Source organism: Plectropomus leopardus, chromosome 12, assembly GCF_026936395.1.
Source record: "Plectropomus leopardus strain MGB_pleo_1.0 chromosome 12, ASM2693639v1, whole genome shotgun sequence".
NCBI classification, from domain to species: Eukaryota; Metazoa; Chordata; class Actinopteri; order Perciformes; family Serranidae; genus Plectropomus; species Plectropomus leopardus.
The window spans coordinates 14,296,771-14,315,581 of NC_142187.1; the positions used below are offsets into that span (position 1 = coordinate 14,296,771).

General features: G+C 39.1%; 2 protein-coding genes across 3 annotated transcripts; one reads left to right on the forward strand and one right to left on the reverse strand.

Annotated features, from left to right (window-relative positions):
* Positions 1 to 1,403: 1,403 nt before the first annotated feature.
* LOC121951676 (UAP56-interacting factor-like) lies at positions 1,404 to 7,714 on the reverse strand. The gene is made up of 7 exons (XM_042498106.2): positions 7,526 to 7,714; positions 5,253 to 5,401; positions 4,951 to 5,023; positions 3,027 to 3,082; positions 2,750 to 2,824; positions 2,217 to 2,343; positions 1,404 to 1,505 (listed from the first exon to the last, which is right to left on the reverse strand). The coding sequence occupies exons 1-7, from the start codon at positions 7,712 to 7,714 to the stop codon at positions 1,404 to 1,406; spliced, it is 771 nt and encodes a 256-aa protein (XP_042354040.2).
* Positions 7,715 to 7,748: 34 nt separating this feature from the next.
* Positions 7,749 to 15,068, forward strand: cpdp (CPD photolyase). Of its 2 annotated transcripts, none has more exons than XM_088085199.1 (10): positions 7,749 to 7,860; positions 8,973 to 9,346; positions 9,444 to 9,592; positions 10,290 to 10,472; positions 10,778 to 10,936; positions 11,499 to 11,697; positions 13,426 to 13,578; positions 13,784 to 13,905; positions 14,252 to 14,411; positions 14,508 to 15,068. In XM_088085199.1, the coding sequence occupies exons 1-10, from the start codon at positions 7,799 to 7,801 to the stop codon at positions 14,654 to 14,656; spliced, it is 1,710 nt and encodes a 569-aa protein (XP_087941325.1). In that variant the 5' UTR covers positions 7,749 to 7,798; the 3' UTR covers positions 14,657 to 15,068. The 2 variants fall into 2 exon arrangements, with proteins under 2 accessions (XP_087941325.1, XP_042354039.2); XM_042498105.2 differs by lacking the exon at positions 7,749 to 7,860 and adding an exon at positions 8,327 to 8,535.
* The last annotated feature ends 3,743 nt before the right edge of the window (positions 15,069 to 18,811 follow it).

Below are 18,811 nucleotides of genomic sequence, written 5' to 3' on the forward strand. Positions count from 1 at the left end.
GTATATGAATGTATCACATTGTAAAATAGTCAACATCTATAACCATTTTCCGTTTACTGATAAACTACCTGAAACACGTGCCAGCTTCTGGAAACTTTTACAGATTCTCAATGTATGTAAGTAAATTTTCTTGATGCTTGAAGAACTTCGAATGTAAACATTTAAGGATAACTTTGGTATTTTTCAGCATAGACCCTCCCAAAGGAGTGCTGCGGCTGGCAGCAGCAAAACAGGCTGCAATGTAATCACTCTGGGTAATTGTGCACCGTTAATGTAAGTCCACTTTGAGTGCTGGTTTTTGCCACTGACAGGCTCAGATTGCTATTCTCAGTGTCTGATAACATTATGGAAAGAATCTCTAAAGATACTGATCTATTATTTTAAGTAAGATCCTTTTAACAGACCCGGCCAGAAATCACTAATGCCAAACTCACCACACTCCATTTACATTAACGTCAGTTTTATCATAGTAAGACACACTGTGTTTAAATATGATACATATGCAGCCTCTTTACATGTTTGAATTATTTTTATGTAAAAAAATCTGGTGGCTTTAGTGATAGCAATCTCTGGGCAGTTTTTTAATTACACAAAAAGGACGTTTCTCTTGAACAAGACAGTCGATCTCTGTAGTGATCCTTTCTATAATGTTGTAAAACACTTAAAATAAGAATCTGAGCCTGTCAAAGAAAAAAGCAAGGACTTTAAGTGGATTGACGGTGCAAACTTGCCCTGAGTGGTTACAGCATAGAACTGCAGCAGTCTCACTGGATAGTGGACCATTTCCAAAAATTGTTGTCTCCATTAGTCACTGATACACAAACATATGGGAAAATAGGTTAAATACAAAGTTACCCATTGAGAGGAACGTGGCTGGTTTCTGTCTGACAGCTAGATGGCGCTGTTTGATAGCGAGAGATGGAGCTCTTCAGTGTCCGTCTGCTCCAAACTGATTTGAAGCTGTACAAGTATACCAAATCTTCAAAGAAAAACTCATTTATTTGAAGAAACATTACAAAACAATTCTCAAAATAAGATTTTGAGAACAAACTTGCCACCCTTACTTCCCAACAGTCTTCATGAGCAGCTCCAGTCCAAAGTGGAAAAAAGCTCCTTTCTTCCAAGTAAAGGACATCCACAATACAACAGCGGAGTACAATGATATCGACAATGAATGGGAACTTATTTCAAACAAACTCTTCCATTGACACTTGCACACTTGAGCTCTCATAGTGGAGCACTTGTGCATGTCGTACTCGCGTCCCGCTGTTACCCTCCCTCCCGTTAGTAAAGTCAGTCACTGGGTCAGCACGTCCCATTCGTCAGAAAGGTGGGGTTCACTGTGTGGGTCTGAGCAGGACAAAAGGGCTTCTGAGCATTACCTGACATGTTGTTCTTGCCGGCTAACCCACAGTAACAAATCGGCTGCCTTTGCTGCTTTGTGCTGTGGCGGTGCGTCTATCTTTTAGGATGCGGAATCGCTCATTCAGGGTGATAGATGTTTGCTGTGGAAAGAAAAGTAAACCAGAGACATGTTAACTTAATTAAGCAGTACTTTTAATACTGTGAGGATAGAAACCTTTGAAAATTGGTTGGACTTCTTTCAAAAACATGGGAAGAAGACAATGAGCAACTTAAGAAGAAATGACAGAGACATTAGCTAAAAATAAGTAAAAGTCCAAGAAAATTACCTGAAAATTTGCAACAACAAAAATAAACAAAAACACAAAAATGGGAAAGTAGAAAACAAATGATCGAACTACCTATAAATTATAATAATTCTATAAAATGATTTAAATCATACAATTAGGATTAATCCGCTCATTCATTCAATTTCCACCTCCCATGCAGTGAAAGCGAGCTGGCACAGTGGATCCTCTGCTCTGAGCATCCCGACCAGTTGTTGACCAGAGCGTTTTTGGTTTTGCTACCCTTATGTGGTGACATTAAAGTGACAGGCATTCGGTAAATTATAAAAAATAAATTTAAAAAAAGATGTTACTGATCATTTTTAGATTTTACAGTGCCATGTCAGAAAATGAAATTCATAAAACCCCACCTCCCGTCTCTTAGCATTTAAACTTCATGAAACATTGATTAAAGACATTTTCTTTCATTACCAATTAACACCTTATTTTGAGATTAATGAATTCAATACCATTTCAGACTTGTACTCTATTTTAAGTTAGAAAGAAATCCAAGTAGCACGTTCTCACCGGCTTCCCCACACTGTTGATGTCAAACTGCAGAGGCACTCCTTTTGGTATTTTCTTCTCTGCCATATCCACCTTGACGGGAGCAGAGACGGCAGCTGGGGGATGCAGAGTCCAAGCAGTGGGAGGCCTACGGAGGAGTCACACAGTCAGTCACTTTCATCTGGAGACAGCTTGTGTTTTAATGATTGGTGTTAAAGTCATAACCCAAGTCTACAAATGTTTTTTTTTTTAATATTTTGGGGGGCTTTTGTTGCCCTTATTGAATAGGACAGATGTAGTGTAAAAGGGTGAGAGAGAGACAGGGAATGACATGCAGCAAAGGACGGAGGCCAGACACAAACCCGCGGCTGCTGCGACGAGGACACAGCCTCTGTACATGGAGCGCCTGCTCTAACAATTCAGCCACCGGCCGCCCCAGCAAATGTTCTTATATATGTAACTTATAGCACTACTATTTCAGTTAGGACTAATAAAACGTACTTGTGAAAATGACATGATGTGAAATCACTGTGTAAAGAGTTTGTGGTATTTACTCGGGCTGAGTCCTGGCTGTGGGGTTGTCTATAGAAACAGTCAAGATCCCATTGCTGCTTGTCGATGTGCGCCACCTGGTGGATAAACAGGAGAGCTGTACTGTATTACACAAACATACACCAACTCTAAAAATGGCAAACAATGGTCTTGTTTCCCCTCCCAATGATTCATATCCTCAGTGCGATTTCCTCTCCTTCACACATAAGACTGAGTGATACGGGCGCTTAATCAGGCATTTCAACAACTGGCGCTAAAACTGACTCCGAGAATACTCACTGCCGAGTTCGGACCGGAGGACTGTGAGGATTTGGCTTTTGCACCTGGGCCTGTACCTGTAGTATGGAGAAATGCACAAAAAGAATAAACATAGTGGTCTACTGATGTGTGATTTAGTTTGGAAGTAGATTTAATGTTGCGTTTCAGACAACTTGAAACTCCAAAGTTTTTGACCCCCTTTGAATAAAAGTACCATGGAATGCAACTTGAAGTTCCTACTGGTAAACTCAGGGCAAATCCATCTACCCCATCAAATATGAGGCAACGTTAAGAATATTTCCGTGTTCAATTAAAATAAGACATAGTATAATAAAACCTGTTCTGCATGTAAATTGATGTCAAAAGATGTCATGATATTAGGTGACTCGTTAAACAGTGTTTTGATTATGTATGCAGGGAGACTTAAAGGAAAACTTAAGCTTGGCAACGTCAGCCATTTCTTTTGTTTTGCTTTAGTTAAAAGCTGGACATTTCAATGGAGAAATCCCAAACTACGACTTCACTGGAACTCAGCATAACAGGTGAAATACATGAAGCATGGATGCGGCGCAACACATCTGCCACAGCATGCCAGCAGCAGAGTGCATCCCATAATAAATCAGCTGAAGCTGCTACACTGAGGGCCTTTCCCAAACCACCTCCTACACCCTCGCCCTGCCCACTTCCACTCCGTTTCTGTGTTACAGTGTCCCAAACCAACAAGCAGGGAGTGGAAGTGACTTAATATACCCTCCAACCCATTTATTGACCACATGCAACACCATATTGTATTCGTCACGAAGACGCTCTGTATAAACAAAGATCTGTGTGACTGCCTGCAGGAATGTAAACTGGTTAAACTTAGATAGACATTTAATATTGTCATGAGACTTTAACTTCTTAGATGCTAGATTGTATTTAGGATCAAATACACTCTTTTCTAGTCTCTATAAAATGGTAGGCATGTTTATTTTATCATAAAGTGTTGTATGTTTATAGGAAAAGTTGATAATTTTTTTTAAAAAAACATACACAACTGAGCGAAAAACGAGAAGGTATTTAAAAAGAAAAAGAAAGGAAATGCCAGTTTCAGCTCAATGTAAACTTTATACCCTTATATGTATTATATATTTATTGTTTATTTCCCGAATGATTCATTTAAATATTTGATTACATTCTTAATTTTTTAAAAATATGTTTAAATAGCAAAAGTATAATATGGGCTACCAATATCTGTAAAACTGCAGCACAAATCAAATAAAAGTGATACAAATACATATCGGAAATATTAAACAGGAGTAACTTTTATTTTTCTGCATGGTTACAAAATATGACAACGGCTACCTTTTTCTGCCACAGAGAGACATTTGTCTCTAAGTATGCTGTTGTATTCATACCCTACACCTTGATGGAGGATGCTTCATTCACCTGCAAAGGTGACTCAGACGGAGTCATACTCTGAGAAGGTGTGGCAGTGGGTGAGGCTCGGTTTTGGAAAGGTCCTGACAACGGAAGCCACACTTGCCCCCGCAGGCACTGGGCTTCTCAAGGCTTCATTCAAGGCTACTTTTTTTCTGTATGCATGGCCCTTCAAAGAACACCTCATTGTTCCAGAGGCAATGCAAAGCAGCAGCCTTGTGAATGTTATAAATTAATCAATCAAATCAGTGCATCCTGTAGTTAAAATGATCATTCAGTGCCACTTCATACGGCCTATGGCAGCAACCACAACCTGCAAAGACAGAGTCTGTGTGGCAGGTAAAAACCTCGCTGCACACCATCAATGTATTGCACCACGTCCATGCCCAATGTATTTCGGCCATTTATCTTCAAATGTCTACATGAACAGGTTATACTACTCATACTAACAGAAAATCCATGACACACTGAAGTTAATGTACAAATAATAGAGTACATTTTACTCTTGATACCACCCATCATGTACCTTGAGTCCTCTGTGAAAAAGAAAAGTGGCCTGGCGGGCATCCCTCTGAGTCTGCTGGATGGGCGGTAGTGGTCTGCATAAAAGAAACACAAGTTTTAAAATCCAGCTATGTGTGGTTATAAACTGCACAGTTAACCACATAAAGTAGAAAATGTACATAAATCTTGTGTGTGATGACACAGCTAAAGACTTGCTTTGGGGTCTTACACCAATCCCACAATTCTCCTTGTGTTCAGAGAGAACAACACATTAGTGCAACTGTGCTGTGTGATTGCATGCAAGTAGTTGCGGGGTGTTCTCACCGCCGTCGCAGCTGAAATGGTCTCCTGACTGCTGTTGCATTCTGGCCTCGCTGTGGATCGGGCTGCCTGTACGGCCGCCTCTGTAGCTCAGGCTTCCTGTACAGGGCTTCAGTGCGTTGAATGAAGGGCTTTGTTTTGGGTCTTGTTTTCTGGTGCAGTGGAAAAGAGAGATAAAGTATAACCAAGGGCAAAACTTTTGAAAAGCCGCACTGCTTCTAACAATAGACAACAAGAGACAACACTGTTAGTTCGTGGTACTGCGTCACATGAGCAATAAGCAATCTGAATGTTAGGCCAGAGAAACAGTTATAAGAAATCTCCTTTTTCTCTTTAGTTCTTTGGCCATGTTTAAGAACCAGCATTAGCTTGATTTAATAAATAAATATCCTACGCTGAAACAATCCAACCCAAAAAGCTTTTGCATTTATCTTTGAAATATCAGTGTGTATGGCATCAAACTTGAATTTCTGTATGCACTAAAATTATTAGTTTTATTATAAGTCAAATTTAAAGATAACTTTGAAAAGAATAAGAAAAAGTAATTAATCCCAAAGTGGAATTACATAACTCAATATTAAGTATGTAAAATGCAGCTTTAGCAATGACTGACTGAAATTTAATGGAAAAAAGAATAAAGTGTGTGGCTGTTCAAAGACCCAATCACATCTGCTGAGATTCTTATCGCGCTCTACTAGCCTCCAATAGATTCAATTCTGGGATGATGGGGGAAAAAATGGAAAAGTGTCTACGGTCGACTTGTCTGGAGCAGACTTCAAGAGAGGCAGTGAGATCACTGTTCCTGGATACCAGACGATGTCTGTTGCCAGGCGATAGGATGTGGAGAAAACTCTGCCTCTGGGCGTGATGAAGGTCAGGCAGAGCCAGGTCAACAAAGCAGGAGTGCAGTTTGCTGGTGTACTTGCTCTTATATTAGACAACCAAGACTGGCATTGGTTACCAAGGTAACAAAAAAATGAAGACGTTTTTGAACAGTGTCTGAACTGTGTCATTGTGGAGTCTTTCTTTGTCAGTAAGTATGTACAAGGTCTTTGCTGAACTTGGTCGAGCTTCATTTCTTTATCAGCAGTACCGTACAGGCAAGGTTTTTTTGTACTCTCAATATTCATTATTTCCTCTTCTTATGACAGTTTTCTGTGCTTCACTTTCTTATCTGCTTGAGTTTTTTTTTTGTAAAAGAAGTGATGTGTTTTATATCTCTCATTTCAGCAGGAAAAAATGGGTGTTTGTCAACCAGACAGGGGTAAACATTGACCCCATTACCTTTAAAAATTGTTTTCTCATTACACTTTGCATTCAATCTATGCCTTCCTACTGATTTTGCATACTGAACGATAACCTGATGTGAAGCTTCAACAATCATCCCCCAAAACAGACACTTTGCATCCAGGTTCTTCAACAGGGAGTCCATGACCCCTAGAGGGTCTTTGGAGTTACCACGGTGGGTGGGGTGGGGGGTGATGTCTTTCTTTTTTTCTTTTTTTTTTTTTTTTTTAAAAAATTAAAATTAACACATTAACATGAATTCAAAGAAATTTTTAACAGCTTTTCTTTCTGAAAGTGAATTTTCCTCTCTAACTTTCATATAAAGCAAATACAGGTCAAGACATGATATGATATATGATATGATATATCCCTCTGCATGATTATCTCCATCCACCCAATTTACTAAGCAACTCCATTTTATAAAATATACCATATGTCTAAGGGTGAGCTGCTCCGTCTTTCTTTTGGCCATGGGGTCCTTGTCCCTAATAAGTATTAAAAACCCCTGCTTTGCATCATTCCATCAACAGACTAAGCCATACCAGAGGTGTTCAAACTTTGTTGAACTGGGGCCAGATAATGTGAAAACACCTGGAGGCCAGCTGCTTCAGCTCGCATCATATGGGTTTTAAAAGAAAAAAAAAATCACATATAAATTAAAATCTTGCTTTATTAACCAATATTATGATAATCATATGGTATATTTTGTGCGATAAGCAGAGTGCCATTTACAATTCAAAACTGCTGTGAGGGCCACAGTTGGCCTTACGGCCAACTTTGGACTTGACTGGTATATAAGGAAGGATCTATGGTGAGCAAATTTTCTCCCATTCATTCATTTCTGTTACCGCTCGGTTCAATAAGATCTGTGCAAAAATGCCAGTGTTGTCAGTAGTCTAAAAACGATGATTCATGCCAATATAAGAGGCCACTATCAGTGCCCTGACACATTTGTCTTGGTGTGTGCACTCCAGTATGTCCTGTGTTACCTGGTTGACTGCTGCTCTGTTCAGTGTGCCAGCTCGTTTGAGCAGTGCAGCTGGCCGCCTGGCTGCCAGTCCTGTGATAACCCCTTGACCCCGTCGTCGACCAGGTGCGGGAGGGACTCTTCTGTTTCTTAATTTCGTTGCTCCTCCTCGGGGCACGCCACCTCCTGGTAAAGATAATATTAGCCACATATAGGGAGTTGTTTCGTCAGAAAATGGAAAATAAAAAGAGGCAGCATTGGCACCAACCTCTCTGGAAAGCCCCAGCTGTTCTTGATGAGGGTCCCTTTCCCTGGGTCAAACGGCCTTTCTTCTTCACTGGTCGGCGGTTCACGGTGGTCTGTTTCCTTTTTAACTGCTGCTCTTTCTTGTTCAACCGAATGATGTCATCTGTTAAATGTATCACATGGACAATGATAAATAAGGGCGCCTGAATGCTCAAATGATCTCTATTTAGCTAGCTAGTTGCAGACATCCTCCCACCCGCCAGTAGCTAACATTAGCTATCTATTTTAGTAACGTTACTATCAAGGACCTTACCCAATGACATGTCGACTTTGTCGAGGACTGCTGGTGTTTTCCCGCGACCGGATATAAAATCACCCTTGTTCATACTTGAAAACCACCAAAAAGAGCCCCGCGTAAAAAGAAAGATACAATAGTAGTTAGCAGCCGTGCTAGCTGTTCGTCCCTGTTGAGGCTACGCTACAACAGACATGAACCGCCCCCGAACGTAAACGGCGCCGCGCATGCGCTGTAAAGACATTCCATTTGCATTGTGGGGAATGTATTTCGATGACATAAAAGCAGTGTTACAAAACCTGCACATCAGAGGATGGTACAGCCTCCAGCGTGCTCATGTAACTGGTTGCATAAAGAAAAATACGACGCCCACAAACGTGATTTTCATAAGTACACCCTGAAAGTGTTAGCCACGTCGTCTACCGTTTCTTGTCTAGCTTTTAAATACTTCTAAGTTTGAATTATTGCATGTTGCATAGCATCTGGAGGAGGTAAGTTGTAGGCACCGCTCGTTTGAATGGGCGTCTTCGTTGTGTTGTGGTGGCTTTTTGCAATGTGGCTGTTGTTTCAAACACACGCTTGTTTTCGAAATATTTGGCTTCTGCATTCTTCTGCTTACGGACACAGCGTTACGTTTTTCATGGTAACATTAAATCGACGATCGATTAAGAATTTAATTGAACGTGAAATGTATTCAGTTAAGTGTTGGGCTATTCAGTGGCGTCATACTATATGCAATACGTTGCTGTGAGCTTTGATTGAGGAAAAACACATTTAGTAGGCTATTGTTAGAAATAAGAAAATACTCTGTGTTTTTATTTTTCAAATTATGCTTTATTGATGGTTAATTTGACCAATAATCGATTAGGAAAAGTGCCTACAACTTTCAACCGCAGTTTTTCACCATTTCCACTGTGACTCTCTGCAGTTCATCTTTCTCCACTGTTGCACCAAGACGATTGTTGAGGTTTCTTGCCCACGTTCAGCAGAGACCCAGCTCAGTTTTCTCCTGCCTGACCAAGTCATACACCAGCCAAACCATCATGTCTGGCAAAAAACGCAAGTCAGAGTCTGCTGCTGCAAAAGAGCCCAGTGCTAAGCAGCAGAAGTTGGCTCCCATGAAAAAGGATGAGAAGGAGAAAGCTGTCGGCTGGCTGAAGGACCTTTTGAAGCAGCAGAGGACTGAAGGGAGGGAGATGAAATTCAACAAAAAACGCCTCCGCTTTATATCAGAGACTGAGAAGATAAAGCAGGGCTCAGAGGGTGTCCTGTACTGGATGTTAAGAGACCACAGAGTACAAGGTAAACACTTCACACAACTAATGCTCAAAGAGACTTCGATCTTATTTTCTCCATGTCTCCAATGTTAACATGTTGTGTTTCAACCTCTGTGTTGTAGATAACTGGTCGCTGATTCATGCCCAGCGGCTTGCTTTGAAGGAGAACCTTCCTCTACACGTGTGTTTCTGCCTGGTTGTCCCAAAATCAGAGCTGTCTACTCTGAGACATTACAACTTTATGTTGAAAGGTCTCGAAGAAGTTGCAAAGGTACTAATTTCATGATTTTAATGCAACAGCCATAAATTCCAGTCTGGAGTTTAATTTGGTTTTCATTAAGCACATTGGCTCAGTGGAGTTTCACAACACTGAAATTCCAAAGGAGGAGCATTTAAAAGTATTACTAAAACACTTATTACCAAAGTGGTCCTTGATGGAAACAACATGCAACAAATGGAAAAATGCAAATTGTTGGAAATAAACAAATTACAAAAAAATCCTACTCATCACCCTTGCAACTCTACGCACATGGTTCAAATTGCCTTCTTTCAAAGGTGAGCCATCAGCCCTCCCAAAAATCAAGTAAAATTGCCATAGTTTAGCTTTTTTTTAAACCCTTTGATACCTGGACCGACATCAGTTTTCATGTGCTGCATTCAGATGCCTTTCACAAGCTATTTAACCTTTTGGAAACCAATGGCCCTTTAGTTATTATATCAAACACACATGGTTACGTTTCAAATGTTAAGTTCAATCTTAAAAAGGTAAGAGTTTAAAATCTGATGCAGTAATGTATCAGTCATTTTGCCTAAATTCACTTTATTGATGGAAAAGTTGTACATAATAAGACCTTTTATTCTATCTCAGCTAGATCAACCAATACTACTAAACAAATGCAGGCTCTACAATAATGCATTGCCAGCTAGCCAAGTCTAATAAACTCTGTTTTTCTGCTCCTACCAAACAGGAGTGCAAAACCTTAGACATCCAGTTCCACTTGCTACATGGTTCAGCAGCAGAAGTTCTCCCTGGTTTTGTGTCAGACCGCAGCCTGGGCGCAGTGGTGACGGACTTCTACCCCCTCAGAGAGCCAGTGCAGTGGTTGGAGGGTGTTAAAAAGGCTCTTCCAAAGGACATTCCCCTCATACAGGTAAACACACACACACACACACACACACACATATATATATATAAAACTCACTCAGAGAAAGAGTGTGTTGATGGGATGCTCTGCGGGTTATTTGCAGTTAGTTTTGATTTCTCCCTTGTTTTTCGTTGATTGTTTCTCTGCTTTATTTGTTGTCTTCATCACATTCGCTCATAAAGAAATGGATATGAAAAATGAAGCGATTGGCCTCCCTCTTGTATCACATGTATTGCCTGTGCTCTTGTGTGCTGTCAGTATTTCTTCATTATCTGTTATATGAGTGAAAAACCTAATTTTCCTTTTTATAGGTTGATGCTCATAATGTTGTTCCCTGCTGGGTGGCATCACCTAAACTTGAGTACGGTGCCAGGACGATCAGAGGAAAAATCACAAAGCTTTTGCCAGAGTTCTTCACAGACTTTCCTCCAGTAGAGAAACACCCCCACACAGCTACGAGAACTGCCAAAGTAAGTGCTGCTGCTTGGTTCATTTTAGTAAAAGTAAATATGCTTTTCTGTTTTTATGTCACATTCAAGGACTTTTGGATTGGTTATGACAGCATGATCATAATTTGTCCTTTCATAAAAATATTCATTGCTTCAGAAGTGTTTTCTTGTTGTTGTTGAAGATCAGTATAAGGGAAGGTAAGCTGTCACTGAGCTCATTGATGAGGGGTTTGGGAGTCAGATTGCTGTAATAAAGCGCTTCTTTTCAACCTTCAGCTGCTCCTCTCCTCTGCACATTATTTATTGACGAGTGAATAAAAACAGTAGACCGCACAAAAGTTAAAATATCCTCCCCAGCACTCGATATTAAAGCTGCAGGGGTGTGTGCTTTCACTGCAGTGCTGATTGATATGCCATTCACTAGCTTGTGCCTCCAGATAATGTGAAACAAGGTGAAATGCTCACAACTTTACCCCTTTTGAAGTTCTTTACAAAACCAGAGTGTATATTTTCATTCTTCACTGTCAGTTGTGACCTCTGCTGATGTTATTTTCTTCTCTTTTCCACGACCTTAACCTCACAGCCGGTAGACTGGGATAAAACCCTGGCCTCCCTGCAGGTTGACCAAACAGTGGGAGTGCCAGAGTGGGCTAAGCCGGGCACCAAAGGAGGGATGGCCATGTTGGAGTCCTTTATCGATGTCCGCCTTAAACTGTTTGACACCAAACGCAACGACCCAAACGCTGTCGCCCTCAGCCAGCTGTCCCCCTGGATCCGCTTCGGTCAGTAGCACCATGACAAAAAATGTGGGTGTGAATTTAATGCATGTCTTGAGGGGGGGGGGGTTGTGTAAAGATCTGCAGCAACTCTGTATTAGGTCAAATTTGCACTTTTCACCTTTCACCTTTTATCACCTTTTTCTTTCCCACATTCCCTTCCACACTAGTGGCCATAACAACTGTTGGCCTGAATCTAAGCTGCACTGTCTGCCTAAAATCCTACAACCCGTGGTTAACTCACATCTTTGTGTCTTTGTGGAGGAAAATAAGGTCCTTCAGCCACAGCAAACAAGCTTTAAGTCTTGTTATAGTACAATTTATTCTCCAACTTCACAGAAATCTGTTGTTGACGATGGTTTAGAAAAGCAATTCTCAACAAGTGGGCCACTGAGTCAATGCTGTTTGGTTAGATAAAATCAGAAAAAAATAAAAAAAATTTTGGTAATTTACAAAGCTAGATATTTTTATGTGTAAATATGGTCATGACTCTGCATAAATTAAAAAATGTCAACTTTAAATGCACGATTTAAGTGACCAATTAAAATCAGGTCATCATCAGGTAAAGACAAACATGTTTATGCCAGCTGAAGTTGCCTATAACGCAGTGGCACAAAATGGATTGGTTTTTGAAATGGGAAAGTTTTGAGGGAGACATCTCTGTGCCAGTAAAAGCTTTAAAGCATGTGGTGGGGAAAAATTATCCTGAATATATTAAATTTGGATTCATAATGGCAGGGAGTGATGCTGAACCAAAAGCACAAAGTGTTGAATGTGGTTAAATCCTTTCAAATTAAGTGTTAAAACCATCAAAGCTCCAGAGAGACTTTAACACAAACCACTGGAAATGTGCTGGGAAGCCCAACGGATATTTCCTAAGGAAAAGGGATGGGCTTCAGGCACAAACAGACCGTGGTTTAAAACAAACTTAGTTTATTCGTTCTCTTTTTTGTGTTGTGTTATGTTTTATTTTTTAATAACGTATTTGAGAAGGGGGTTCTAAAAATGTTTTAACAATCAGAAGTGGGCCTAACAAAAAAAGTTGAGAATCCTGGTTTAGAATAAAGTCTGCAAATGATAGATTGGTGTCCCACAAGGATCAATATTAGTGCCCCACAGATCAATTTAAAGCTTGCTCTAGACTCTAAAAAGACAAAATCTACATGTCATAAAAGCTTTGGTGCCTTTACTTCGCTCCATGCTCCACAGCATTACAAGTTATTAGAAATTTTGTCAGATAGCAGATTATCCCACGAAACTCATTGAACTCTTGAATGTACAAAAATTTTTAAAAAATCTAATCGCATATTTATATCAGAACAGAGCTTTTTTTCCCACAGAAAAATGCTTACAATTGCGCTATTCGGTTGATCACTCAAGACTGCTATCATATTCACTACTGCAAGTTTTATAAAAAGGTTAGATGGTGATCACAAACATCCAGAGGGCATCAGCCTAACTGTGTTTTCAGTTATAATAGCTTGCTATTGAAGTTTATTGAGCTATTCAACATGCTTAGTTGAATTCAAAGTGAACAACCATGGCACCAGATCACAGAATATCACTCAATGGATTAGTCAGTCAGTAAATGAATCAATCAAATGGATGTTATTTTAATGGCATTTTTCATACAATACCCCCCCCATTCCAACTTCAATCCTTAAACCATGGCCTCCTCATTCTGATCATCTCTGTCTCTCTTCTTACCCTCTCATCTCTTATTTCCCCCAAAAGGCCACCTGTCTGCCCAGCGTGTTGCACTGCAAGTTCAGCACAGTGGGAAGTCTGCAGGTCACTCTGTGGCCTCCTTTATCGAGGAGCTGGTGGTGCGCAGGGAGCTGACTGACAACTTCTGCTTCTACAACAAGAAATACGACAGCATTGAGGGTCAGTTTAGATCTCATCAAAGTGCATCCTGTTCACTCTGTTATGATAAGTGTCCCATTATGACATCAGTCAGATCTGCTCACAAGCTGAATTAATATGTCTAAATTGATAGTTTGTGTACTACATTTTGAAATGATTCAGCTCTTGAAGTTGATTTTGAGTGCTGCATTGTGTGTGTGTGTGTGTGTGTGTGTGTGTGACTCAGGTGCGTATGAGTGGGCTCAGAAGACCTTGAAGGATCACGCCAAAGACAAGAGGCCCTATCTCTACACACGTGAGCAGCTGGAGAAAGCAAAGACACATGACAAACTGTGGAATGGAGCTCAGGTACCTTCTGATTCAAGTGTTTTTGTTGTAAACTTTGCTCACCAGGCTGTGTGAGGCTTTGTTTCTCTTTCCATCCTGTATCTTATTGCCATTTTATTTCATTTCAACTATATTTTTTTAACAGTTTTATCTTTTCTTATCTTATTTTATTGTATTTTATCTATTTTATTGCTATTCTTATTTTACTTTATTTATTTTAATGTTTTATTATTATTTTTTTCTATTTTATCTTTCTTTTTGGCTGCCTTATCATTATATTTACCTGAATCATCTTCTATCCAATTTATTCTATTCATTTCATTTCACTATTGATCCTGTATTAACTTACACAACACATTTCCATTAGTACCAGATGGTCACTGAGGGGAAGATGCATGGTTTCCTGAGGATGTACTGGGCCAAAAAGATTTTGGAGTGGACTTCTTCACCAGAGGAAGCGCTCTCAATCGCTCTGTACCTAAATGATCGCTACGAGCTTGATGGCCAGGACCCCAATGGGTTTGTCGGTAAGGACATAGATTAAATTCTCTGTGTGACACTAATGTATTGAATTGACTTTTCTCACATATTCATGCCCTCCCTACTGTGTTTCCCTCCTGCAGGTTGCATGTGGTCTATTTGTGGCGTCCACGACCAGGGCTGGGCAGAGAGACCCGTTTTTGGAAAAATCCGCTACATGAACTACAAAGGCTGCATGCGGAAGTTTGACGTAGCCGGGTTTGAGCGAAAGTACTGTCCTAAAAACCTTTGAAGCGTAAGATGTTTTGAAGGATGGGAATGAAATGCCTGACAGCCTATATCTCCTACACCTTTACCTCAGGGAGAGTTTGTGCAGCCTCTCTTGCAGAGGATGTTTTGTTCCTCACTGCCTGTTTTGTTTGGTGTATTAATACATGGGCTGTGTCTTTTACTGGATATGTTAGTTTTTTATACTCTCAAGACTGGTAGTTTACTGTACAGTGTGCTGTGTAATTTAACAGATTACAATCTGTGGTGCCCACTTAGCATACGGGCCCTTTGTTTTATGCTACTTTTACATTACAGTTTTTTTTTTTACTGCTTTTTTTTATGTTCACTGAATTGAATCCAGCACAAGTAATGCTTTCTTTGCCATTGGTGTTTTTAACAAAGGATTCAATTAAACACTTTGTCCTTTAAGAGAATTTGACTCTTTTCTGTCTTTCATACCATATCATTTTTATTCAGTGTTATCAGTTTCTTTTTTGGTTTTACAGCTCTCCATCTGTAAATATTATATGTGTAAGACCTGAATACATGTTGCCCCTAGTTTGTTTGATTATTCCTTGGTCGAAGGGATGCATCCTCACACAATCTCTTTCAACAGCTCACATTTACACTAAATTCATAATCAATTCATAATCAATAATAGCCAACTAATTTCATAATCAATTGATCAGTTGGAGTTATATTTTAGTTAGTAAAGACAAACAAGTATAACGTGCTTATGAAGATTAATGTGAATATTTTCTTATTTTTCTACTCATGTGACCTTAATTTGAATATCTTTATGGTATGGAAAGAACAAAACAGAAGTTTAAAGCTTTGCTATGCACTGACATTTTTCAACAATTTCTGACAATTTTCAGACTTAACTATCAATTACTGGTATTCAAGGAAATAATCAACATATTAATTAAAAATAAAAATAATCATTAATTACAACTGTGCCCTGCACGCAGGTGAGCTGTTAACAAATGGATACCAAAAAATGCGATTACAAAAACTCATGTTCTTCAATACAAAATGTGAAACAAAAAAGACAAATATGCATAGTATTACTGGCTTGTATTTTCAGGGACTGGGTTACACCACAGTTGGAAATGTAATTTAATTGATCACTGATGTAATTAAGCACAGAAACATAAACCACCTCTACCCAACCTAATTAACTGCACCCTCAGTGGTGGTGGATAAAAACAACCCCTTCAGGTAAAAACACACTTAACACCATTTCACAAATTACAATATGAAACCTCCTCTGTGCTTCAGGCCCTTTTGTGGTGTTAGTTCATTTCAAGGGAAAGAAATATTTCTCCCAAGGTTGTGCTTTCTTGTGCTAATTAGCTGAAACCATTTGGTATGGTTACAGGGAACAAGAACATTACAGTGTGGCTTTATGCTGTAATTTACTGGTTTTAAGTCCTCAGCACTTAAAGGGAAAGTTCACCCACAAAGCAAAAATGCAAAAACATAGCAAAAATGCAGATTGTTCCTCTTATCTGTAGTGCTATTTAACATATTATGAATGTATTTATTATATTTATTTATTTATTATTTAGCTTATTAGTGTTTTCTGTGGGAGGCCGTGTGCTGGAGAAATTGGCCGTAGCAATGTCTGCCTTCTCTCCAATATAATGAAACTAGATAACCCACAGACTTTGTTGAGTAGTTCCACATAGAAAATACTTTCTTGCTGCTGAACTACACCCACACACCATGACCAGTCTACTCCAGGACACTTTCTTCTGTGCAGTGATTCAGTTAGAGGATATAGTTCGGCCTAAAAAATTTAGCTCCTGCACAAAACTGCTCACAACAAGGTCTGTGGATTATCTTGTATAACCGCATCATGATTTCTGAAAAGAGACACTGCAGCTGAGTTTTTCAGATGTATTCTTTAGTGCTTTGAGCACCACAAACCAACATCTTGTTCCATTATATTGGAGAGAAGGCAGACATCTCTACGGCTGAGTTCTCCAACACTCAGCAACTAGCACCAAAACAATCTAAATTATTAAATAGCACCACAGCTAAGTGTAAAAATGTGTATTTTTTGATTTTGGGTGAACTAACCCTTTAAAATTGTTCTATGTTTCTGTCATACTGGCTATTTATTTGCCTTCACGTTCTGTTGTAAATGAACGCTATATCAGTTTTTAGAATGTGATTGCATTGCCTAAACCTATAAAGCAGTATGAAGAATAAAAAACAATTATTTTTTTTGAAGAGTATCAATTATATTTAGATTTATCTTTTCTCATAAAAGAGAAAATGCAGCCTTTCATGACATAAATCAATTTGGTTATGATGTGTGGTTAACTTTGTTGTCATTGTTGCACAACATGCATCTTATTCAATAATTCTCTTTTAACCAGTCCAACAAGAAGTCGTGCTTATAATAAAGAAGAGTGTGGATATACTGGCTGACAAGAATGTCTATATTTAGATGTTATTTTTCTGCCACAACTGTAAACAGATGTGCAATGTTCTTAGTAAAAGATGATTTTATCCAATGCTGAGACAATAAACCCTCAGGAATATCAATATTTCACTGTAACACAGAACATTACATCAACACTGACTCAAACAGGATGCTGCTGGTAATCTTCAAGCTCTTTTGGGGGGGACTACTGGCTCTGCAGCTTTCTTAAACAGATCACAGTAGCAGAATGATAGAAAACTACTAAGTTACAGCTTTGCAAGAGTACACCTCACTTCTTGTTACACACTGAGGTTTAAACTGATGGTGTAGTTTTTGCTGCTGATATTTGGTTTCTGAAGGTATACAGCTTAAGTTGTACCAATAAAATGAGATGTCTAACCAAATATTAGCTCAGCTGTGTAACTTTACCAATCAAATGGCCTGTGCAGCCTGGAGATGTGTCTAACTTAAAAGCTGGCATTAAATTCTGTATATGAACTTTGTATCCCAATCCCACCCACATTATCACTTCAGCACCACTGTTGCTTCCTCAGGTAAATGTCAAACAAAATTAATTGCTTTGCTAAAAACCACTGTGCCCAGAAAATTCCTTCACCTTCTGCTTTTTCTAAAACAAGACAAAGGATGCTTTTAATTTTGTTAACTTATGCCTCCTTCTCTCCTCTCTCCTCCTTTTACCCAGAAATTGTTCCCCCTCCATCATCATGAAGGATCATCCGATCTCAGGTTGGAATTTCCCAGTTGAGATTTGCAACTTCCAGCTTCCAAGTGACCAGGCGCCAACACAAAACTAAAGAAACAACATGACAGACGTAACGAATTAGTGTTTTTTTGCGGCTAATCCATTGACAATTACACCATCAGCGGGGCTGCCTCCTTATATTTTAATAATATATAAACATTTAATGGTAATATTATAAATAAATACTAATGAAATCTTAGAATATAATACTCAATGCTAATATTTTGACATCAATTTACACGCAGAACAGGTTTAACGGCATGATAGTAGCTGTAATATTTTGAATTAGATACAAGCAAGTATACTTTTTGTAACTTTTGGTTGATTTCTTACCATTTACAATGTGTGCCTTTGTGGCCTCCATGGATGCCGCTGTGTGACGACAGACTGCTGAAGTCGGGGTATTGATTTGCTCTGAGTTCACACATGAGACCTTCGACTTTAAGTGGCATTTCATTGTACTTATTTTCAGAAGTGTGATGACTCCCAGAGAAAGAGGTTATTACTCAGTGTGGAGCGGCATTATAATGAAAAGGTGGAGAAATTAACAGTGAACAATTGATTTCTTGCTAGCTAACGTTAGATACAGGCGGGATAACATCACGTTTGTTACAGTGCTGTTGGTTAACTTTAGGTTATCTGACTTGCACTCCCTTTCATAAATTTGATAACTGCCTAGTTAAATTTCCTTGAAAAGAGACTTAATTATGTTAAATAAATATACTGTAGTAGAGTGTACAATAGTTCCCACTGAAATGCAATGAACTAGTTCAATGGAATTACCCAAGTAAAGTTTCCTCAAATTATAGCAAACTAGCTACAATACATGAGTAAACATCAACCAGTATCATTAAGTTACGAGGCAGCTTTACTCATCATTATGCCATGAGTAACTCCTGGTACTCTCTTAATACTCTCTTAATATCATTTCTCATTCAGCTTTAGTTGAGCAAATCACTGAAGTTGTTAAACAAATGTAT